General features: G+C 37.6%; 2 protein-coding genes across 8 annotated transcripts in view; both read right to left on the reverse strand.

The window, feature by feature from the left end:
- Septin10 (septin 10) overlaps positions 1-25,104 on the reverse strand; it is a 64,266-nt gene that overhangs the window by 38,732 nt on the left and 430 nt on the right. For 5 of the 7 annotated variants that reach the window (XM_074050567.1, XM_074050565.1, XM_074050568.1 and 2 more), the window contains exon 2: positions 4,618-4,680. The exons of the other annotated variants lie outside the window; for them this stretch is intronic. In XM_074050567.1, the coding sequence (XP_073906668.1) occupies positions 4,618-4,674 (57 nt within the window). In that variant the 5' untranslated portion in view covers positions 4,675-4,680. The remainder of the gene's footprint in view (positions 1-4,617; positions 4,681-25,104) is intronic. 7 annotated transcript variants of the gene reach the window in all.
- LOC141414900 (helicase POLQ-like) lies at positions 4,618-25,096 on the reverse strand. The gene is made up of 3 exons (XM_074050573.1): positions 15,305-25,096; positions 5,315-15,068; positions 4,618-4,680 (listed from the first exon to the last, which is right to left on the reverse strand). Exons 1-2 carry the CDS (start codon positions 15,491-15,493, stop codon positions 14,148-14,150), a joined length of 1,110 nt encoding a protein of 369 aa, XP_073906674.1. The 5' UTR covers positions 15,494-25,096; the 3' UTR covers positions 4,618-4,680; positions 5,315-14,147.

A 25,104-nucleotide genomic window follows, 5' to 3' on the forward strand; every position in this document is an offset into this window, starting at 1 on the left:
AGGGAGATTGACTGGAAACTGAGGAAAAGAATTCCAGGAAGGAAGGAATTCAAATTCTATAAAACTCACTCCCTCAAACCCAGAGAGAGAGTACACAGATCCCAGCAGGGGGAGGATTTGAGCACTTTTTCAAGAGTGCCACCTTGGGGAGATGGGCAAAGCTTCAATTTTAAGTCTCTAAGTTAAAGGAGCTTGAGAAATGCCTCAGACTTTCTTTTGAAACCCTCCATTGGCCACATTGTCCTAATACTGAAGACACAAATGAACTAGACCTGCCCTAACAAAGCCTGTAACAAAGACTCAACATGATCAATATGATCAGACAGTGATTTACCTGCCTGTTAAACATTCTTCAGAAAGAGAAAATAAAACCCAACATCTTCAGAAAGAGAAAATAAAACCCAACATCTCCACAATATTTACTATACAATCATTAAGAAGGAAAAAAACAGTCAATGGAAAGATCCAAAAGGAACCAAATGTTGAATTACCAGACAAGAACTTTAAATAACTATGATAAATGTGCCAAAGATTCTATAGGAAAAAGACAGATATAATGGGAGATGTGTCACAGAGTCATAGAGAGACATGAAGCTCTAATAACAACAAAAACAAAAAAAATGGAATCCCTAAATATAAAAATATGAAATCTGGAAAAAAATTTATTGAACAGTATTATCAGCAGATCAATGAAAGAAAGATTTGCAAGTATCCAAGCTAAATAGCTTTATTTATTTAAGCTAAAAATTTCTGGAAGAGAGAAAGGAGCTTCAAAAACCTACAGGACAATATACAGAGGTCTAAGAAACCTATAATTGGAACAGATGGAAATCAGAAGTAAAAAGAATGACATCTATTAAGTGGCCAAAAGGAAAAAAAAATGACAACTTAAAATTGAATACAGATTCAATGGGGAAATGTCCTTCAAAAATGAAGTAAAAATGAGAACATATCAGACAAACAAAATCTGATAAAAATTCATTGTCAGCTGACAAATGAGAAATGTTAAAAGAAATTCTTTGAGAGAAAGAATAATGACAATACATGGAGATTCAGAGCACTAGAAATATAAACATGTGGGTAAATAAAAGTTTATTTTCTTGTTTTAATTTCTTGAAAATAGAATTGTTTAAAGTAATAATAAAAACAGTATTGTAAGATACATGAACACGTAAAGCATAAAAGATGGGAGGTGTAATGGACTTAAACTACTACAAGGTTTTTAACATACATAAAGTACTATAATATGTGAAGAAGGAGTATGGTAAGATCAACTACTGTATAGGTAATAAACCAACAAAATAAAAAAAGAAACCATAAAAATACTTTATTAATCCAAAAGAAGGCAGGAAAAAATGTGAAAGAACAATCAGGACAACAGAAAATTATTTATCAGATAAATGTGAATTGAGACTGTAAAGATATCAGTGACCATCCAATAAAATGGTTAAAATTAAAAAGGCTGACAATGTTAAATGTTGAAGACAATGAAGAACAACTGGACTGCTGATGAATGTGCTAATGCAAACACAAAATGGTACAGAAACTTTGGAAAACTGTTAGGCAATTTCTTATAAAATTAAACATGGATTACTACACAGAAACAAACAAACAAAAAATCCCAGTTAGAGGTTCCCAAGATAAATTAAAATATACATCTACACAAGGATTTATGCACAAATGTTCATAACAGTTTTATTCTCAATAGTCAAAAACTAGAAACAACCCAAATGTCCAATAATAAATAGTGAATAAGAAAACTGCAGTACATCTGTACAACAGAATTTTAAACTACTGATACATGCCATGACATAGATGAATCTCGAAGTGTTCAAACTGTAATTTATTTATTGTGATTTGAGCAAAAATAAAGATGTATTTTTGTATATGCATACATTTTTACATGTATGGAATACAAAAGAAAATGTCTCAAAGAGTAGTATTATACTAGGAAAGTGATTAGCACTGGGGAGTAGACTTGGAAGCTGCATGAGAAGGAACTGCTTTTTACTATATACAGTGAGCAAAATTACGAGATAGCCCCTAAAACTGAAGGCCCCTGTTGCGCATACATCTTTTTTTATTACGATATAGTCATTATAAGGAGGGGATTCAAAATGACAATTCCCATTAGGATTTATATTGTACATTAGTTTCATTGCCCCCAACATCTGTCCCTCTACCCGCTTCTCTGTCCCACTAAAAACAACAGCAAGAGGTTGCTTTGTTCTATTTCATATAGGTAAATGATACCCATCAATCATATATCCTCACTTTAATCTCCTTCACTCACTCTCCCCACTCCCATTTGTACTTCCCCCCACCACACACACACATGCATACATCTTCTGCCACTTATTTAATACCAAACTGATCTAGGCACAGTTGAGATACTGCAGATGAGATTAAGGGGCCACCTCAGGTAATCTTAGAAAGGGAGATCATTCTTTGTGGGCCTGACCTAATGTGGTGAGCCCTTAATAATAGTTCCTGGGCATTTCCTCACCAAAAAGATCTGAAACAGAAGGGGTCTCAACCTGCCAGAAGTTCCCCTGGCTGGCTTTTTGGATGGAGAGAAGCACGTGGCCAGGAGCCCAAAATGGTCTCTAGTGCTGATGGCTGCCCCAGTTAGCAATGTCTGGACTCTTGCCAATAACCTGAAGAGCTTGTGAGGGAAGCCTCTGCCTGAAAGCCCAGGTAGCTGACACCTAAGTGTGAGAGCTGGAGCAGAGAAGTCAAGTGAATGGTCCTGGGCTTTCTCATTTGTAGAACTGGGACAGTTCTTCCTTTAGCTGCTTTCTTAAGCAGCTAAATTCATGATAATTTGCCATGTACCATTAGGAAGCTAACACATTCTTTTTTGGGCCCTTTGACTCTCTCTCAGTGATGTAAGCATGTTGTCATAAGCTTTTTAAAAAAGAAGGGCTGGAGGAGTGTAGTTCAGTGGTAGAGTAGTTAACCTACCATACACAAGGCCCTGCTAGCCCCCCACCAAATAATAATTTTAAAGAACAGTAAAAAAGCACTACACTTCCCATGAACATGTTCAAGATCAGAACAGTTGCTAGAATGTTCTAAGCAAATGCTTATTACACAAAGGTTGAACTAAATAGCCTCTAGGATCTCTTCTTATTTAAAACTACATGCTTTTAATGTCATGGGAACAAAAGAAGCATTTTAAAAATGAGAGTGTAGTCTCCATGATTTAATGCAGAGGAGCCACTAACCAACAGCCACTCCATGCATAGTCACTAAAGACTACTAGGGACTGACAGTAGTCTTAGTGAAGCAATGGATTCAGAGGCAGATGAAAAAAGTCTATGAGGTAATAAAAGGTGGAAAAGACTACTACCACCCATGACAGGGGCAAAGGATGGCAGCTGGGTGGTCAAATTCAGATTTATGAAAACTGTGGGGACCTTGGCATGTTTGAAGAAGGGAGAAAACAAGAAGGACTACAATTACTGGAATACAGACTAAAGGAAATGATTTAATCTTACTGAACTACAATGCTTGTAATTTTCTGTTTTAATTAAAGTTAACAACATAACTCTTTCACAAAGTTAAAAGTTATCTCCTTTTAAAACATGAATTACATAAACCATCCCTGATATAGCATACTCAGAAGAACCTTGGAAATCTCAGTCTAATCTTGTAGTAAAAAGGCATCTGGCAAGGCTGACCAAGGCTCTGTCATTCCCAGGAGTTCTCTACCTCCACCATACTCTGGAATGTGCCCAGAAAAATACAATGCTAGTGCCAGGTGCAGTGCTTCATGCCTGTAATTCCCACACTTGGAAGCTGAGGCAGGAGGATATTGAGGTTCAAAGCCAGCTTGGGCTATATAGCAAGACCTTGTTTCAAAAACAAAAAAAGAAAATTGAACTAATCTTTCTTTTTGTCTTCTGTCTTTTGTGTGTGTGTGTGTGTGTGTGTGTGTGTGTGTGTGTGTGCACGCACGCGCGCGTGTTATTGGCCTCATGCTTACTCAGCAGGCACCCTACCACTTAAGCCACTCTGCCAGCCGTTTTTGCATTGGCTATTTTTGAGATAGGGTCTCACTTTAAGCCCCAACCAGCCTGATGTGTGATCCTCTTATTCGTGCTTGTTCACATAGCTGGATGACAAGCATGTGTCACTTAACCACTGATTGAGATGGTGGTCTCTTGAACTCTTGCTCAGACTGGCCTTGAACTGCAAACCTCCAGATCTTACCTCCCGAGTAGTTAGGATTATAGGCTTGAGCCACTGCACCAGGCTACACTAGCTTTTCTAAGAAATGCTGTTGAAGCACTTGGGAGTTTTAATTTGCTTCATGCCAAAAACAAAGAACCCCAAAAACAAACAATATAAATAAATAAGTAAATAAATGTATTAAAAAATAGAAGAAAAATTGCTCAATGTCAAACAAGGTAAGGACATTATGGATATTCAACAATTATTCAATCTATCATTGATCCTTCACTTCAATCAACAAAAAAAGTTAAGTTAATTCACGTTCAAGGTAAGTACAAACAAGCCTCTACCACAAAAGTCTGAAAGTTCTCCAAATAGTTATTTCAAAATCATAGCAGCATTTAGAGGATAACAGGTTATCTTTACAAAAGACAAACTCACTGTCTGTGCATCACTGTTAGATACTTGTGAGGGCATGCAAGTTGTTTTTGATGTCATGTGAAACTGAAAGAATTGGAAAAGAAAAAAAGACTTTTAAAATAAACAGATGTGCTTTCATAAACCCTTGTCTAAATAATATAATTATATTAAAAACAGGTTCTACTATTGTTATCACTTTAAAATTGTGGCTTTCTCTAAGTAAATATATTACTATTCAATATATACAGTAATAACACTTATACACATGTGTAAATTTTTTGTTTGTTTTTGGTAGCATTGGGGCTTGAACTCAGGGTCTCATGCTTGCTAGGTAGACATTTCACCACTTAAGACACTCTCCCAGCCCCATACATACAAATTTTAAGAACTCATTAAACTCCCATTTATAAGCAGAAGGGCAAAGAAAGATAATTTCACTTAAATAACTTCATAGGAATAAAAAAAGAAAAATAAGCTATTTCACTTTAAAAAAAAAAAACACTCTATAAGTCAAGGTGCACTCAAAATTAGGTATGTTCCACTGTAGCATACCAGGAGAAATAGAAATGTTAAGAATGCTCAAATTGCCAAATGGCTGGGAAAGTAGGGACTAACATTTGAACAAGTTTCTTATTCATCCAACTAAAATAAAAATAATTCTAATTTACAAAAGTCCTATTATATGCCCATTGTTAATATGCTAAATACATTTTCTTACTTAATCCTTATAACACATCTGCACTCTACATATTTTCATTCCCATAGCCTAGAGAAGATTAGGAATCAAAAAAGTTGAGTAATCACACAAACCAGTAGGCTGTAGGCACAGGTCTAATCTGACTGCAAAGTAGGTGTCCCTTCTACTGCCCCAACTTGTAAACCAAATCCACAGTCACTGTTTGCAACAGTAGGGAGAGAGGGAAGAGAGGTACTAATTTCAAGGCACTGCTGTCTTACTTGGAGTGCAGCACAAGGTGATGCAACATTTTTTTTTAAAGTATAATTAAGGGGCTTGGGAGCATAGCTCAGTGGTAGAGCACTTACCTACTATGAGCAAAGCCCTAGGTTTGGTCCATAGCACCACAAAAAAAGAAAGTGGTCCAGACACAGTGGCTCACACCTGCAATCTCAGCTATTCAGGAGGCAAAAATAAGGAGGATCATGGTTCCAGGCCAACCCCATCAAAAGTTAGTGAGATTCTATCTCAATCAATAAGCTGGCATGGTGATGTCTTCCTGAGATAGGAGATTCATGGTCTGAGACTAGCCCCAAGCAAAAACATAAGACCCTATCTGAAAAATAACTAAAAGCAAAAGGAGGTAGAGTTGTAGAGTACCTGCAAAGCACTGAGTTCAAACTCTAGTACTGTCAAAAAAAAGTGGTATCAATATAGATGTAGTTAAAAAATGCAAACAGTGCCAATGAGAACACAGTGCAAAATCAGTTCCCTTCCATCCTTGATTCCCTAGCACCCCAGGTCTCTTCCTGAGAGACTAACAGCCTTTTATACATCCCTCCACAGAGATTGTCCAAATCTAATCACACCTATGTGCAGGGCTCTTTCATGTATAGATTTTTTGGCACTGTGTTTTTCTCAAAGTAGACTTTCACATAACTGTACAGCTATCTCATTCTTTCCATGACATAGTTTTCTACCCATTTGGTACAGGAAACCCCCAGGACGCCAAACACAGTTGGCCAAAATATAACTTCCCCACAACATATTATCATTAAAATAAGAAGCACAGAGAACAGAGAGAATATTGAAGGCTGTAAGAGAGAAAAAACAAAAACCATACAAAAGTAAACCCATCAAAAGCACAGCAGATTTCTCAATGGAAACCTTAAAAGCAAGAAGGGCATAGAGTGAGGTATTCTGGACACTGAATGAAAATAACTTCAATCCTAGGATACACAGGAAAACTATCATTCAAAATAGATGGAGCAATAAAAGCCTTCCACAATAAGCAGAGACTAAAACAATATATGACCACCAAACCACAACTACAAAAGATTCTCCAAGGAATTCTGCACATAGAAAATGAAAGCAAATGAAACCATGAGAGGACAGGCAATATTAAACCACAGGAGAGGAAAAGATAAGGAATCAGACAGTAATACCGATTCAGCTGCACACAATTAAACCCTTAAACAACAAAAACAACCAATTGACAGGAATCACCACATACCTATCAATATTAACACTGAATATCAATGGACTCAACTCCCCCATCAACAGACACTGTTTGGCAAACTGGATTAAAAAGGAAGATCAAACAACTGTTGTTTACAGGAGACCCACCTCATTGACAGAAACAAACACTGGCTTAGGGTGAAAGTCTGGAAGAAGATTTACCAAGGCAATGGTCCCCGAAAACAGGCAGGAGTAGCAATACTTATCTCCGACAAAGTAGACTTTAAACTTACATTGATCAAACGAGATAAAGAAGGACACTCCATACTAATAAAAGGTGAAATACACCAAAAGGAAATAACAATTATCAACCTATATGCACCCAATCTCAGTACACCTAATTTCATTAAACATACTCTGAAGGACTTAAAAACATATATATGCTCCAACATAGTGGCAGTGGGAGACTTTAGTACCTCCCTATCACCAATAGATAGGTCATCCAAACAAAAAATCAATAAAGAAATTCTAGAACTAAATCACACCATAGATCAAATGGACCTAGCTGAGTCTACACAATATTTCATCCAACATCTGTACAATATACATTCTTCTCAGCAGCCCATGGAACCTTCTCCAAACTGATCATATCTTGGGGCACAAAGCAAGCCTCAGCAAATACAAGAAAACAGAAATAATACCATGCATTCTATCTGATCGCAATGCATTAAAACTAGAACTCAACAACAAAAACAACAGTAGAAAACATGCAAACAATTGGAAGCTGAACATCATATTGCTCAATGATCAATGGGTCATTTATGAAATAAAAGAGGCTCCTGGAAGTTAATGAAAATGAAAATACAACCTACCAGAACCTATGGGAAACAGTAAAGGCAGTCCTAAGAGGAAAGTTTATAGCCATGAGTGCATATATTAAAAGGACAGAAAGATCTCAAATCAATGACCTAATACTGCATCTTAAACTCCTAGAAAAGCAAGAACAAGTAAATCCCAAAACAAGCAGGAGAGAAATAATAAAAATAAGGGCCGAAATTAATGAAATAGAAACAAAAAAAAGCATACAAATTATCAATGAAACAAAAAGTGGGTCTTTGAAAAAATAAACAAGATTGACAGACCCCTGGCAAACCTGACTAAAATGAGGAGAGAAAAAACCCAAATCAGTAAAATCAGAAATGCAAAAGGGGAGATAACAGATACCATGGAAATCCAGGAAATCATCATAGACTACTGTGAGAACTATATTCTAATAAATATGAAAATCTTGAAGGAAATGGACAAATGGACAAATTTCTAGATACTTATAAACATCCAAAATTGAACCAAGAGGATAGTAATCACCTGAATAGATCCATAACACAAAATGAAATTGAAGCAGTAAATAGTCTCCCATAAAAGAAGAGTCTAGGACCTGAGAGATTCTCTGCTAAATTCTATCAGACCTTTAAAGAAGAACTAATACCAACTCTCCTTAAACTTTTCCATGAAATAAGAAAGGGAAGGAATACTGCCTAACTCATTCTATGAAGTCAGTATTACACTCATCCCAAAACCAGACAAAAACACCTCCAAAAAGGAGAACTATAGGCCAATTTCCTTAATGAACATCTATGCAAAAATACTCAATAAAATAATGGCAAACCAAATCCAACAACACATCAGAAAGATCATTCACCATGACCAAGTCGGCCTCATCCCAGGGATGCAGGGGTGGTTCAACATACGCAAATCTATAAATGTAATACAGCACATCAATAGAAGCAAAGACAAAAACCACTTGATCATCTCAATAGATGCAGAAAAAGCCTTCGATAAGATCCAACACCATTTCATGATAAAAGCTGTAAGAAAACTAGGAATAGAGGGAAAGTACCTCAACATTGTAAAGGTTATATATGACAAACCTACAGCCAACATCATACTTAATGTTGAAAAACTGAAACCATTTCTCCTAAAATCAGGACCGAGGCAAGGATGCCCTCTCCCCACTCCTATTTAACACAGTCCTGGAATTCCTAGCCAGAGCAATTAGGCAAGAAGAAGAAATAAAAGGAATACAAATAGGTAAAGAAACTATCAAAATATCCCTGTTTGCAGACGATATGATCCTATACCTCAAAGACCCAAAAAACTCTACCCAAAAACTCCTAGACACCATAAACTGCTTCAGCAATGTGGCAGGATACAAAATCAACTTACAAAAATCATTAGCTTTTCAATACACCAATAATAAACTGAGAAAGAATATATTAAAACAAAAAAATTTAAATACCTAGGAGTTAAACTTAACAAACGATGTGAATGACCTCTACAAGGAGAACTACAAACCTCTGAGAAGGACAGAGGAAGACTACAGAAGGTGGAAAGATCTTCCATGTTCACGGATTGGTAGAATCAACACAGTAAAAATGGCCATACTACCAAAAGCAATCTACATGTTTAATGCAATTCCCACCAAAATTCCAATGACATTCATCACAGAGACTGAAAAATCTACCCTAAAGTTCATTTGGAAACACAAGAGACCGCTAATAGCCAAGGCAATACTCAGCAAAAAGAGCAATGCTGGAGGTATCACAATACCTAACTTCAAACTATATTACAGAGCAATAGCAATAAAAACAGCATGGTACTAGCACCAAAACAGACATGAAGACCAGTGGAACAGAATAGAGGACCCAGATATGAATCCACACAGCTATGTTCACCTTATTTTTGACAAAGGTACCAAAAACATAAGATGGAAAATAGACAGCCTCTTCAACAAATGTTGCTAGGAAAAGTGGTTATCTGCCTGCAGAAAACTGAAACTAGATCCATGCCTATCACCCTGTACTAGTATCAACACAAAATGGAACAGACCTGAAACTCTGAAGCTAGTACAGAAAAGAACAGGGAATACTGTGGCAGCAAGAGGTATAGGCAAGGACTTCCTCAATAGAACCCCAGCAGCTCAGCAACTAAGAGAAAGGAGAGACAAATGGGACTACATGAAATTAAAAAGCTTCTGCACAACAAAAGAAATGTTCTCTAAACTGAAGAGCCCACCCACAGAATGGGAGAAAATATTTGCTAGTTATATATCAGACAAAGGACTGATAGCCAGAATATACAGGGAACTTAAAAAACTAAATTCTCCTAAAATCAATGAACCAATAAAGAAATGGGCAACTGAACTAAACAGAACTTTCTCAAAAGAAGAAATCCAAATGGCCAAAAAACAAGAAAAAATGCTCACCATCTCTAGCCATAAAGGAAATGCAAATCACAACCACATTAAGATTCCACCTTACCCCTGTTAGAATAGCTATCATCAAAAACACCACCAACAAATGTTGGCAAGGATGTGGGGGAAAAGGAACCCTCCTACACTGCTGGTGGGAATTCAAGCTAGTACAACCCATCTGGAAAACAATATGGAGGCTTCTTTAAAAATTAAACATAGGTCTGCCATATGATCCAGCAATCCCACTCCTAGGGATACACCCAGAGGAATGCAAATCAGGTTACTCCATAAGCACCTGCACACCCATGTTTATTGCAGCACTATTCACATTAACCAAGTTATGGAAACAGCCAAGACGCCCCACTACTGACAAATGGATTAAGAAAATGTGGTATTTATACACAATGGAATTTTACTCAGCCATGAAGAAGAATGAAAACTTATCATTCCCAAGTAAATGGATGGAACTGGAGAACATCATCTTAAGGGAAGTTAGTCAGGTTCAGAAGACCAAAAATCATATGTTCTCCCTCATATACAGACTTGAGACCTAAAACAAATGCAATAATATTATTGGACATGGGTCACATGCTAAGGGGAGAACACATACATGAGGAGTAGAGAAAGGTAGGAAACCCAAAACTTAAAAGTGTTTGATGTGTCTGTTCACTGTAGAGAAGTTAATATAGTAACCTTAAAATGACAGAGGTCACTATGGGAAGGTGACCGGGAAGTAGTGAAGAGGTCTGGTAGAGATGAATCAATTCAGGTTGTAAGACACATGTGCATGGACACAATACTAGGAATGTTTCTGTATAGCTATCCTTATGTCAAACTAGCACAAATGCTATGCCTTTCTTTCTTTTTTTTTTTTTTCAGTGTTCAGTGTTTTATTATTAGAAAAACAGGCAAATGAATTAAGACAATTCATACTAGGAAGAAATGCAAATGGCCAATAATAGAAAGGTGCCCAACTATAATCTACTAGGTTGGCAAAATAAACAGACTTTCAAGAAAAAAAAAAAAAAAGATGCCAGTGGCCCAAGCCTATAATCCTAGCTAGCTACTTGAGAGGCTGAGATCAGGAGGATCATGGTTTGAGTACAGCCCAGGCAAATAGTTCACAACATCCCATTTCCAAAGTAGCAAAAGCAAAATGGACTGGAGATGTGGCCTTCTGATGTGCAAGCACAAAGCCCTGTGTTCAAACCCCAGTTCCACCAAAAAAAAAAAAAAAAAAAAAAGAAAAGAAAAAGAAAAAAAAAGGCCCACATTAGTAAAATAGAGCTGACTAGAACTAGAGAGGCATTCACTGTGTGGTTTGTTCTAACAAATTGCTTCAGGCCTTCTGGAAAGTAACTTGGTATCAAAAATAAAATTGGACATTGACTTTAATCTACTAGTATTACTTTAAGAAGTCTACGCCTATTAAAAAAGCAGGAGGATGTACAGACTACGTGCAGCATTTTCCTCATGCCACCATTGTCTACAGACAACAAAGTGGTACAGGGTCAGGAAGAGTAAGGTTGAATGAACTATTGCACAACCATATGTTGTTCTTTATAGCTTACAAATAACAATCTAAAAATGAACAAACTATATATGTTCAGGATACAGTAAAAAATATTTTAAAATAATCATGTATTAAAATGATGGGCCTGAACATGTTTTTAAAAATTAAGACAATGACTAGTAGGGTATATTACAAAGGTACTAAAATAGTTATGTCTGAATGACATTTACAAGTGACTTCATTGCATTTTTTAATGATTCTCAAACACTTACAGTGACTTTTTCTTTAAAAAAAAAAAAATACTAGGCTGGGGATGGGGGGACTGGCTCAAGTGGTACAGTGCCTGCCTAACAACCATGAGGCCCTTAGTTCAAACCCCAGTACTGCCAAAAAAAAAAAAAAAATACTAAACTGGCATATAACTCAGTAATAAAGCATGTGTTTTAACCTGGGTTTATAAATAAATAAAAATTTCTGAGATATATATTTTAAAATACTGCAATCTGTTATCACACGTTAGTTATCAAATTACAGATCTTTATGCCAAAGTTTAGTCTTATTCACATTTTATCCAACTCAGATTTTTTAAATATAAGATGACCAAAACAACTACTATTTAGGAATAGCATTTCCTTCACATATTAAATAATACATTCTATTAATATAAGGAAACATGTAAGTCTATGAAAAGAAGGCAAAGGTAATAGTACAAAATTGAGGTTCTCCAGCTCAGTGGTTTGCAAACTTTTGGGCACATCAGAATTCCCCAGAGGTTTGTTAAAACACAGGTTGCCATGTTCCACTCCACAGGTCCTAAGGCAGTAGGCTGGGCCTGGGGATGTGCATCTCAAGTTTCTGGGTCTTGCAGATGGTGCGGTACAGGAACTGCACTTTGAAAAACACACGTGTGTGCTTAAAATTGGTCATGTTACTAAGCCAGACTTACAGGTAAAAAGAGAATTTAAATGTGGTTACTTACAGAAATTCTAACTTAAAAGCTACCAATATAATTACTGAGCCATTACCGTTATCTAAGTTGTCATGGCTGTGACAATGAATTATTGTGCTTTTTTTATAGATGCAGAATTAAGTGTTTAAGTGATAGGGTCACAATTCATAAGGAGGCTGACAATTCCAGTACTTAGGAATCTACTCAGTCTCCTATCCATGTGCCAGTTACAAAAGAAAAACATGACTTAGAGCCCTGTGCTTAAGAATCCCTTCTTGTCAGGTGCTGGTGGCTCATGCCTGTAATCATAGCTATTTGGGAGGCAGAGATCAGGAGGACAGTGGGGGCAAATAGTTTGCCAGACTTTATTTTGAAAAAACCCAACACAAAACAGGGCTGGTGGAATGGCTCAAGTGGCAGAGCACCTGCCTAGCTAGAGTGAGGCCCTGAGTTCAAACCCTAGTATCGCCAAAAGAACCAAAAAAGTAAATCCTTCTGACAGGAAATGCAGATTAAACAAAGAACAAAGTGCTAAGAGAAAGGCAGAGGGAAGAAAGTTAACATCCACTTCAAGATTTTAGCTCTTTAACCAAGGCCCTCACAATTTAGAATTTCATTCTTATAATCTCTCATATAATTCTTAAGATCCCAAAATGAGTTCTGGAAATACTTATGAAGTGACAGGCTGATGGGCAGATCTCCCAATATAGCAGCAGCTGTTGCTTCAGTAATTTTAAATTACACATTTAAAATATATGCAAGAACCCAGGGTGTTTTTTTTTTTTTTTTAAGTGGTACCAGGGCTTGAATTCAGGGATTCATGCTTGCTAGGTAGGGGTTCTACTATGCTCCCAGTCTAAGGACCAGGATTTTTGAAAAAACACTACAAGATATACTATTATTATCACTATATTTCTTTGTACTTAAATATTAACTACAGTTGTCTTTAAAGATGCTAAATTTTAACCGATGGTATTACTGACTTCTTTCATTCAAGACACTTGAGTGTTCAAAGGTATTACAACAAACAAATGTGGTAGAGAAGACAGAGCCAACCAATACCAAACTGGATCAGCTAGATCATCAGAGAAAAAACTGGAAGCACGACGTCAAGAGTTGTGGGTTTTTTAGGGATTTGAACTTAGGGCTTTGCACTTGCTAGGCAGGTATTCTAGTGCTTAAGCCATGCCTTTGGCTGTTTCTAGTCTGGTTATTTTGGAGATAGGGTCTTGCTTTTTGCCCAGGCTGGCCCAGACTGCAAACCTATTTTATGCTTCCTGCAGTAGCTGGGATGACAGATGCACACAACCAAGCCCAGCTTTGTGAGATGGGGTCGCACAAGTTGTTTTTGTCTGGTCTGGCCTGAAACCACAATCCTCTGCATCTGGTCTCAACTTCCCATGCAGCTTGGGATAAAAGACAGTGTGTCACAGTGCCCAGCTTACTGGTTGAGATGGGGGTCTCTAGAACCCAGGCTGGACTCTAACCTCAGTTCTCCCAATCTCAGCCTCCCAAGTAGCTGGATTACAGGCATGAGCTATCAATGTCCTGCGACAAGGAGAGATTTAATAAGCGTGAGGTCAATAGTAGCAGGGAAGCTACTGAAAAGTCAGGTAATCATTTGAAGTATCACTGGGTTTACACACAGTTGTCATTGTATCTAAAGTGAGAGCATGGAACCCAGAACTGAAGTGGGCTGAATTACTTAAAGAAATAGAGATAGCAAGGATAACTGGTCTGATTGTATAAGGAAGGAAAGAGATCCAGTATGGCAGGATAAGATGGAAGGTTGAGAGACAACTGATAGTTTTTTCAAGATGAGAAATACGACTGTGGAATCACTTGCTTCTATTAATTTGCACGAATATATGGTAATGATGAAAATCTTTGCTTTCATTCCAGCAAAAGCATTACCATATAATTTCTCAATTCCTTTGAGTTGAACATAAAGATCTCTCACTTTGCTGGGTAATGAGTAAAAAGGACCACGGTCATCTGATGGCGATTCAATTGCTTTCTTAGCAACATTAATTTCCTTGGATAGGAGTGTCTCTTTGAGCTGTTTACTCTTAGAAAATACTGGTGTCTGGGCCTTGGCATTTACAGTCATAGCACTTTTTAGATGATCTTTCACACTTTTCCTCCTATTCATATCTGAACTAGTTCTGACTTTAAAAGAGAATTCATCACTTTGCTGGGGTTCTTCTATGTGACGGAGGAGTTCTTCATTCATAGTCTTGTAAGAGAATGAGTTCCTGTCCTTTTCTTCAATAGACCTATCACCCAAATCATTTGAAGAGTTCTGCAAATTTTCAAAGAATAAAACCTGAGAAGAAGGCACAGCATACAAAAGATCATCACTAGGTTCCAGAGGGACATCTTCATGTTCACTCTGGTTCTTTGTGTGCAAATCAGTTTTATACTCAGTACAGTTGCTTACACCTGTAATGCTGAGCTTGTTTTTGATGTTTTCTGAACACAGATCTTCAGTGGCAAAGTCTGCAGCATGTGTCTCATGTTCAGGAAGTTGCATGAATTTCTGTTCCAAATCATCAACTTGTGCTAAAAGTGAGTTTTCTGCAAAGCTATCATAGTCTCCAAACATGTCCTCTTCACTGTCGTTTTGCTCCAAAGGGCCGATTAACAGCGGTAACAAAATCGAAAAGGAAAAGGCCATCATCTAACTGGTCACTTGTTTGCACTTGGCAAGAAACCGCCGAAACCTTGCAGTCAAGTCCACAGAACCTGTCTGCCACCCAGTTGCCTGGGCGTGCGAAGTTGGAGGCCTGGGTTCCTATCGCCACCCCACGGGTGGGTAACAGAACAGGGTCTCCGGGGAACTGGAGCGCGACAGGGCTGTACCTCGACCGCCTGCAAGCCCACGGTTTTCCGCCGCCGGCTCCCAGCCATCACGTCTTCCTCCTCCTCCTCCTCCTCCTCGCCGGGCTCGAGCTCGGTCCTGGTTGTGGGGGCGCAAATGCTCGCTAGGCTAGGACGGTTCCTTTTGCAGACAGACACCCGCCGGCGGATGCGGGAACCCCCTTCGTCCATGGCGGGGGCGAGAACCCCGCTCCAAGGGCGTCCCCAATGACCCAGCGGCTAAACTCAGATGAAGGGGAAGGAGATGGCAATAGAGACAAACTGCCCGTGTCTCCATCCACCTTTGCTAAAAACCCCAAATTAATTCCCGGGGTTTTGGGGCCGGAAGCGTATCACAGACACAGATATCTGCCCTCTTCTCGTCCAATCACAAGTGTCAAGTCTGCTATGCCTTTCTTATTATTGCTTTTGTCTTCTCTTCAACACAATTGGAGAAGAGGGCAGAACAGGTACTTCCTGAAAGTGAGGGGGTAGGAGGATCAAGAGAGGGCAGGGGAGGAGGCAGGGAGAGAAATAGCCCAAACAATGTATGCACATATGAATTTTAAAAAAAGAAAAGAAAAATTCTGCCATTTGGGCAATCTTGCTACTAAAAAAAAAGTCAAAGAAATTCTGTCTCCCTGCTGGTATGCAAAAAGCATTCCCTGCTAATGTGACTATGCCACTGGGAAACCAGCTAGCACTTGAATCCAGTGCTCCATGGGCAGCCCACTGCCTTCTTGTTAGACAGCTCTAGTCCTCAATAATTTCTGTTCACAGCATCAAAATTGGCCTCTCCCTCTCTTCCTGGTTTTTTCCTAGGGAAATTTCATGTATTCTTTGCTCCTCCAGGATCCTCTGATGGTAGTAGGCTAACAATGTCAAGGGAAAGGTTTCCTTTACTCACATAACACTAGAAAGTAATTTCTAGAACGTTTTAAAATGTGTAACACATGAAACCATAAAAGAACTTGGAGAAAATTTAGATGCATCTTCTTAACCTTGTATGTAGAAAGCTATTCTGAGCTTTACAGAAGATTAAGAAGCAGTATGCTCTAGAGCTGTTTTCTATACAGAGTAGGAAGTGAAGATAATGATCTTTTCAGGTTTCTGTTTACTCAGATTTTATGATTATGAGTGAGGAATCATGAAATGCATGTGACATGGTGAAGAATCAAGAACAAGTCACAGAATCTGCATGTACTGACAAGGTAGATGAAGGAAAGACACAATAAAATTATATCACATTGATTTGGGAACTAAATCTCAAGGCTCATTTAAATGCAAAGTGGATGGCTTGAATTCCAGGAGAGGAAGCAGGTTCTTGCAAGCCAGATGATAAAGAAGTCAATTAAATATGAAAAGTCATTGACTGAGCACAGAAAAAGTAAATGGAAGAGGAGCTGGAGAAAAATAGAAGGCAGAAAACAGTCACTCACTTAAAAGGACTTAGAATGAACAAGGAATATTTTGAGGGAAAAGAATACTGATGAAATGGTGTGAAATGTGTCAATATACACTTTTCAATTTGCTAAAACATTTTATATTTCAAGGACAGACAGACCCCAGGCATTGTGGATCAAAGCTAAGTAAGTCAATATCCTTGCAGTCTATTTAAACTTTAATACAGGTGGGAAACATGCATGGTAACTAAAAATATGGATAAGACACTTGGAGTACAATGAGCTCTGCAGTCAGAGGAGACACTGTGAAGCTGAGACTTGAAAAACTAGGAATTTCCTAGCAAATAAACAAAAGAGGGTAGAGGAGTCAGCATGTACAAAAGCTGTACATAAACTGGTATGGCTGGAAAGCTCTTTGCCATTTAGAGACTCAAAATGGTTCACAGACCTAAAAACTTTTAGAAATAAGGGTATAAAGTCTTATGATCTAGGACTAAGCAAAATTTCTTTATTACAACATCCAAAGTATGACCTATAAGTGAAAAAGTGATAAACTGGACTTAAATTAAAACTTCTGCTTTTCAAAAGATATTGTTAAGGGACTAAAAAGACAGCCAGGCATGGTGGCACATGCCTTTAATTCTAGCACTCTGGAGACCAAGACAGGAGAGAGAATGGTGAATTTGAGGCCAGCCTGGGCCTCAACTCAACAACTAAAAAGGTAAGACACAGACAGGTATAAAAAAACCTGTATGTCATTTGTCTTGTTAACAACTTACAAAATAAATAGGTATATATATATATATATATATATATACCATCAATCCACAGAAAAATACAAAGACCTTTGCAGATTATTAGACTACTAAGAAGGTAAAATTATGCCCAAAGCAGCTGAAAATAATGACTAATGTTCCAATTTATTTTTTTAAAGCATTATTAAAATTTTAAAGTTATTTTTTTCAAGATTGGTAAATACAGCTGACAGGTTTCTTGTGTTATTTTTAAGATTGAGTGTACAGATAGTCTGAGACAATGAATCTTCTTCCTGCCTAAATGTCTAGTCAGCTCCTCTCTGCTAACCTATGGCCATTTTTACCTCAATATTGGGCTTCTGTAAAAAGTTTCTACTTACTTAAAGATAGCACGAACAATATCTACACAATAAAGTTGTATTTTCCAAAAGTTCATTGTAAGTAAACTGCTTAGATTTAAAATTCAGACTTCATATTTAGATTTAAAATTCAGACTTCATAAAACTACATCAAAAACAGTTAAGGTCCTAAGTAGGTTTGCCAATGCCATATTAACACAAGAAGTGCAGAGAACTCAGTTTTATGTTGTTGACTAAGAAGAAAGCACAATTATTGCCCTAGTTTTTCAAAAGCTAGTAAGTCAAGATCATGCATTCTTAATGGAGAGAGGCAAAGTTACCCCCACTTTCTGGAGGCGGCAAAAGTTGATTATTGGGAATATAAAAAAAAAAAATCAATGATGCTCTGTGACCCCCTCAAACTCAACCTTATCTGAAAAAAAATTTAGCATCAATTTGTCCCTGCAGGTCAAATTCCTCAATACGATAAAGTTCTGAAGGTCAAATCCAAATTTTATTAGTGGTTTTATTTTTGAGAAAAATTTCATTTCACCTTGACCAATGGATAGACATTTATTTCAAGATGTACTACAGGCTATACTGTCAGTATTTTAAACTTTGCTGCCTATTTTGCAATGTGTAGTTCAGCCTTGTTCCACCATTCACTCCAATTCATAAGATGCATGTAATAGCATGCAACATGCAGCCTTTTCTTGGTTTCTAAGATGTTCAAGTTAACAATAATGATACCATTCATTTTGTGTCACCTTTTGGTGTACATACCCAAAACATGGAGTACTACTGGAATAAATGTAAAGCAAAGTACAAGACCATGAGAGTTCATTGCATTATGCTACCTCATATTTGGCCAAATTTATATGACACGATGAATTTGGATATATTTTAGTTTACTGCATGTATCACAAAAATTTTCTACCAACTAATATGTTTTGATTTTTGGTTTTACAATCTTTAGTACAAACGTACAGAGATAAATTCTTCAGTTGAATATACCTGAGAAAAATTGTTCACCTATCCAATTTTATTTTTCAGTACTGAATTCATTCCATTAAAGAGAATTTAAAGTTAAGCTAATTATTTGGGCTAGTTAATGATTAATTAAATCTCTTATTAATTAAATTTGATTTAAATTTAATTCTTCTCCTGAGGAAATGATGAAAAAGATGGAAAAATACTACCATAGATACACCAAAGTTAGCATTTAGCCTTTTCCTGCCTCTCTTTTTGTAGCTCTCCCCCCACACCCCCCAACTTCTCACCCCATCTTGCTCTAAATCAAAAATACCTATCTGTGTTCCCTTCTAGTGAACCTTGCTATTCTTGTTTCCCAAGACTTTATTGGTGGTAGGAAAGTAATCAGTGACTAACCTGCCCTGAAATATCTATACTTTTGCAAGAGGAGAAAATACTTTCCAATAAGTCATGCAATGTGGATGGGGATGTAGTTCAGTGGCAGAACCCTGAGTTTGACCCCAGCACCACAAATAAATAAGTAATTATCAATAACTAAGTAACAGTCATGCAATGTAAATGGGGAAATGCTGGTGATTACTCTGGAGTTGATGAATAATTCAATGTGTGGTTCTGAAGCCCTGAATCACTATCCTGTAATTTGTTGATAAAGAAAATTTCTCATCTATACATATAGGACTACTTTAGTTAGCAATCCCTCTTTACAATTTCCCAAAATCATTCAAGTAATTCTGGCCTATCTCATAACTCAAAATAAAGTCCATGCTAAATAGTATGCATACAAACAAGAAAAATATCACTGTGTACAACTTCCATTTGCCCATGGAAAAACTGGAGTACAGATCACTCTCAAACCATTTAAGTGTCCATGAATGTACTCTATACATAATATTTCACAATTAATTACCTCTTACTACACATCACACTCTAACTAGAACAAAGACTCCTCACTGTCACCATAAATATGGCCCATATAGAGGTTAGAATAAACTTGATCTGGAGGCTTTTATTTTTTGAGACGAAGTCTGGTTCTATAGCCCAGCTAGTCTCAAACTATGTAGCCCGGGCTGGCATGGAACTCAAGATTCTTCTGCCTCTGCCTCTAGAGTGCAAATATGCCACCATATCCAGCTTGACCGAGTTCCGTAAGAGGGGAAGTAAAGGGGTCAGAGGAGATGCCTCCAAGTACTCTCACCTAATCTTTGATAAGCCCCTTGGCCATGTAAGCCTAGGTTGCCTAAAGTAGCTTGGAGGGGCTGGGGAGTCCACCATACCTGGCATACTTCTGCAGTTCCAAGCCAGCATCTGATCCTCAGGCTCCTTCCCACATCCACACTTAAATAGAAGGCAGGCCTCTTCTCTTTTCCCCCAACCTGAACCCTTTCTTACTCCTCAAAATGTATATTTTACTTTTCAGCTTATGGTATTATTTTAATTCACATTTCAATTATATTACTTAAGTCTGACATCCCATAATCCACATGATAATACACATTTCTGGAACACATTCATAATTAACTAGATGATTACTGAGCAATCTCTACTAAACTCACAAATTTTACATCAGTCAGTTGAACAACTCTAGGATTAGGAAATAAAAATTCCCCTTTAAAATGTGTTCTAAAATTAATCATGTGATGTTCTGAGCTTTGAGTTCTGTTATATTTAAACTGCAGCAGTTAAATCTTTAATAAAAAGTTTCTATACTTTTTGAGAAACAAGAATATAGTTCATTTCAAATTAAGTCTAATTACCAAAGCTAAAATTTCAAGAAAAGAACTGTTATGTATTATGACTATGAGAGATGACCTTAAATCAGTAGTAGACACAAATCGTACAATATATTTAATAATTTTTAAGCAAAGGATCATCTAAATCAAACTTTCTCCCAGATATAGTAAATAAAAAATTGTATAAGAAGTTCTAAATGAAAAAGCATCAAGAACAAGGTGTTTTCTTAAGTAGAGAAAATTAGACTTAATATGGTTGAAAATGAAGGACCAATTCATATTCTTGAGTGAGTATTGAAATTTGAGCTCAGGACCTTGCCCTCACTAGCTGGGGCTCAACTACTTAAGCCATACTCCCAGTCCTCTTTTGCCTTTTAAGTTATTTTTTCAGCTAGAATCTCACATTTTTGCCTGGTCCATCCTCAGACCAGAATCCTTCTATCTAGGACCTGCGGTATAGCTGGGATCACAGGAACATGCTGCCACATCCAATTTGTAGAATGAGATGGGATCCTGCTAACTGTTTTTGCCTAGGCTGGCCGTGAACTGCAATTCTCCTATTTCCACCTCCTGAGTAGCTGAGATTATAGAAGTGATGCACTGAACCAGGTCCCAACACATATTCTTGGAGAAAAGGAAATCTATCCTGTAGTACAACATAAAAATTTAACAGTGCCCATCTCCTCTTCTCCCACACATTAAAATATGTAAACCAGTCAATGGATACCAACAGAACTGAGACTATGTGAGGATGAATATCAGTCTTAGAATATCTGAAAGGTATGACACTATCAGTATACAGCCTGGGAAAAGTAGAGCTTTCTTAGACCCATAAATGTTGACTGCCTGTGAGCACTTCTAAGTTACTTATTTAACATTAAGGAAGAATAAAATCATCTAAGGTAAACACGTTTTTCATATAAAAAATAATCAATACCTATGCTCAAAGATAAAAGATTGTGACTACGGTGGACACAAAGGATAATATAGGTTGTTCTTCATTCAGCTGTGGGGAGGTGAACGCATTAAAATTTATTCAATGTAAAAAGTTAAATAACAATACAAAACATAAATTAGGGAGTACTGCAAGGTAGCACATGACTAAGGAGTAGTATGGCAGTGTTGGGGTTCTCTGGAAAAGCTCCAGAGGAGGCAAGGCAGAACTTGGTCTTTTACTATACTATAATGATTATACAATCTCCACATGGAGAGATGAGAATGTTTAAAGGCATAGAGATGGTAATTAACTCCAAGACATGAAGGAAGAGTCACAACTTCAGCCATGCATGGTAATGCACATCCACAATCCCAGCTTCTGGGGAAGTGGAGGCAGGAGAGTTCAAAGCCAATATAGGCAAAATTATCAAAAACCTATCTCAAAACCAAACTACAAACAAAAGGGCTGAGGACACAGCTCAAGTGGTAGAGCACTTTGCCCAGCATGCATGAGACCCTGGGTTCAATCCCAGTGCCAAGAATCACAACTTTTTTTTTTTTTTTCTTTTGGCAGAACAGGACTTTATGCTTGCTAGGCAGGCACTCTACCACTTAAGCCCCTCTGCCAGCTCAAGAATCGCAACTTCAAGAAAGTAAAACAAACAAGGGAAGCCTCTAAGATACAAAAATTATTCTCATAAAAGGATAACTGAAAAGGAAAGAGTTCAGAAGCATTGTGCTAAAACAGGAAATGACAGATGCTAGTTTAGAATGACAAAGATTGAGATACTACTTTAAAGGAGTTTAAATGTGGTGGTACACTTCTGTAATCCCAGTTACTCAGGAAGTGGATATAGGGAGGATCAAGCTTTGAGCCCAGCATGAGCAAAAAGCTAGACTCCCATATTTCAACAAATAAGCAGGGTGTGGTGGTGCATACCTATAATCTCCTGTACTTGAGGCATAGATAGGAGGATCAAAATCCAAAGCCAGGCCAGGGCAAAAGTTTGAGACTCTATCCCAACAACAAACAAGCGCTGAGGGCTAGTGGTAGAATGCTTATCTATGTTTCTGTTTGTGTCACCAATAAACAAGTGGATGAAAATAATAAACAATTATCACCTACAATACCTCAAAAAATTAAATACTTAAGCATAAAGATATAACTCTAACAAAACGTATGTAGAACTCTATGCTGAAAACTGCATAAGGCTAATGAGAGAAGTCAAACAAAATATAAAGAAATGAAGAGAAATATGCACATGAAGTTGAAGACTCAACATAGTAAAGATACCAATTCTCACCTAACTGATACAGAGTTAGTGTAATTCCTATTAAAATTCCTTCAATATTCTTTGTGGATATATACAAGATAATTCTAAAATTTATAAAGAAAAGGCAAAGACTAGAATAGCTAAAAAAAAATTTTGTTAAGAGGAATAAAGTAGCAGGAATCTGTTTGCTCTATTAAACAGCTACTGGAATCATTACTGCATGTCAATACAGAATCTAGACATAGACCAGCATAAATAATGAGAGCTTTTCAACAAATAGTGCTGGAGTAATTGGACATCCAGAAACCAAAAACTGGCCTTCAACTTTAATCTAGTATTTTATAGAAAAATTAACTCAAAGTGGGTGATGGGATTAAATATAAACTAAACATTTACAGGGAAAAAAATAAGAGAAGATCTTTAGGATCTAGGGCTAGACAAAGAGTTCTTAAAATCTAACAACAAAAACACACATCCATTAAAAAAAGAAACTTATAAAAAAAAACTCATTAAAATTTAAAACATTTGCTCTGCAAAAGACCTTATTAAGGAGAAAAAAAAACACTACAGATTCAGAGAAAACACTTGCAAGCCACTTATCTGAAAAAGGACTAGAATCTAGGAAACTCTGCATTCACAGCAAAACAATCCAATTAGAAAGGGTCAAAAAAGTGAAGAGACATTACACCAGAGATGGCAAATATGCACATGAAAAGATGATGTACAACATCACAAGCCAGTAAGGAAATGTAGCTTAAAATCACAATGAGATATCACTATACACATATCAAAATGGCTAAAAATAGAGGCAACACCAAATGCTGACCAGGATGTGGACAAACTGGATCTCACACTGCTGGCAGGAAAAGCAAATAGGAAACATTGGTGGTTCGTTATAAAACTCAACATGCAACAACATGAAGGCTGGCAGAGTGGCTCAAATGGTAGAGCCACCTGCCTAGTTAACGTGAGGCTCGAGTCCAAATTTCAGTACCATAAAAAAAAAAAAACAAAAAATTTGACACATGACAGAGGTTCTTTATCAAGCCTGGGGATATGGCTCAATGATGGAGCACTTGAAGGAAGCAATGGGTTCAATTCCTAGTACTGGAAAAAAAGTCAAAAACCACATTGTATTACATTTCGTCAGGTACTGAGGAAAACTGTGTAAAGAATATAAGGAAATCTCACTACATTATTTCTTACAATTGCATGTGAATGTACAGTTATCTGAAAATCAAAGATTTAATTGGAAATATATTAACAAGAAATGCAATAGTAAATGATTTTTCTGCTTAAGTTTGATATTGAAGCTTACTTTGAATCAGTCTGGAAAACACACTTCCTCACATATACCCCTTAATATTTCCCTCACCCACAAATGCACAGGATCACAGGAACTGGAACAAAGTACTCCAGACAGAAAAATTGAGAGTGCTCTAAATTCAAGGCAGAGTAGAATGAGACCTGGGCTGCATGGACAGAATCCTTGTCCAAGTTCTATTAAACAAACGGTCACTGTAGACATCACCACTCTGCACTCTGAACTGTCTCTATAATCTAAATTTCTCATTTAGGAGAATGCTGAGTCCAGTAGCTACACTTTTGGGCCTCACAAGAGCTTTTGTTTATAAACATTACAACCACTGATAGTTATAGTTTTAGAAAATAAAACGAAGAAATATTTTAAAAGACAAGAATACACAAAGACATCCCATTAGCCTTTAGAAAGAGAGGCCATTCCACACTATGTCACCTCTGAAAAAGTCCATGCAGTCCTAAGAGGCGAGTGACAAAAACAAATCACAGCTTGGTACTACTTTGAAAATAGCTAAGACCACTTTGAGAACCAGTGACTTTTTACCAAGCTAGATAAAAATACACAGTGATTTGGAAAGTATAAAACAGTGGCACAATCATGTGTGCTCTTTTAACGTATGAGGATGCCAACGTAGGGAGTAAGGGGTGGTGAAATCCTAATCGAGAAAAACTGGGACCGCCGCACAGCAGGACATAACAGGCGATGGAAGCTGAGCTGCCCAGGGCGGAGCCAGGGAAGTGTACACAACTCTACCAGATTACTACTATCGACCGATCTACACTGAGCGCCGTTAGAAAGGCGATGGACCCACAATCATCCTTCTTGATTCAACTTTCCTTGTTTTGGCAAAGACCGGGAAGCGGTGCCAAAAGAACTTCTCCGAAGTCCGAGCCGCGCGCCCCTCACACCGGGGACTCGCCGCCGCGCCCGGAGCTGCGCGGTCACAATCCCGCCAGCCCGACGCGGCAGAGTGGGGCGGGACTGAGAAAGTTCTGTGATCCGGACGACAAAGGCCTCCAGAACCCGCCCGGGCAGAAGGGGTGCAAAGCTCAC

Source organism: Castor canadensis, chromosome 12, assembly GCF_047511655.1.
Source record: "Castor canadensis chromosome 12, mCasCan1.hap1v2, whole genome shotgun sequence".
NCBI classification, from domain to species: domain Eukaryota; kingdom Metazoa; phylum Chordata; class Mammalia; order Rodentia; family Castoridae; genus Castor; species Castor canadensis.

Excerpts from the sequence above, each read along its gene's own strand:
- LOC141414900 (XM_074050573.1), bottom strand. The coding sequence starts at position 15,493 with ATGGACGAAGGGGGTTCCCGCATCCGCCGGCGGGTGTCTGTCTGCAAA. Across the intron at positions 15,069-15,304 it reads TGGGCTTGCAGGCGGTCGAG|CAAAACGACAGTGAAGAGGA; the intron begins GTACAGCCCTGT and ends GGCCCTTTGGAG.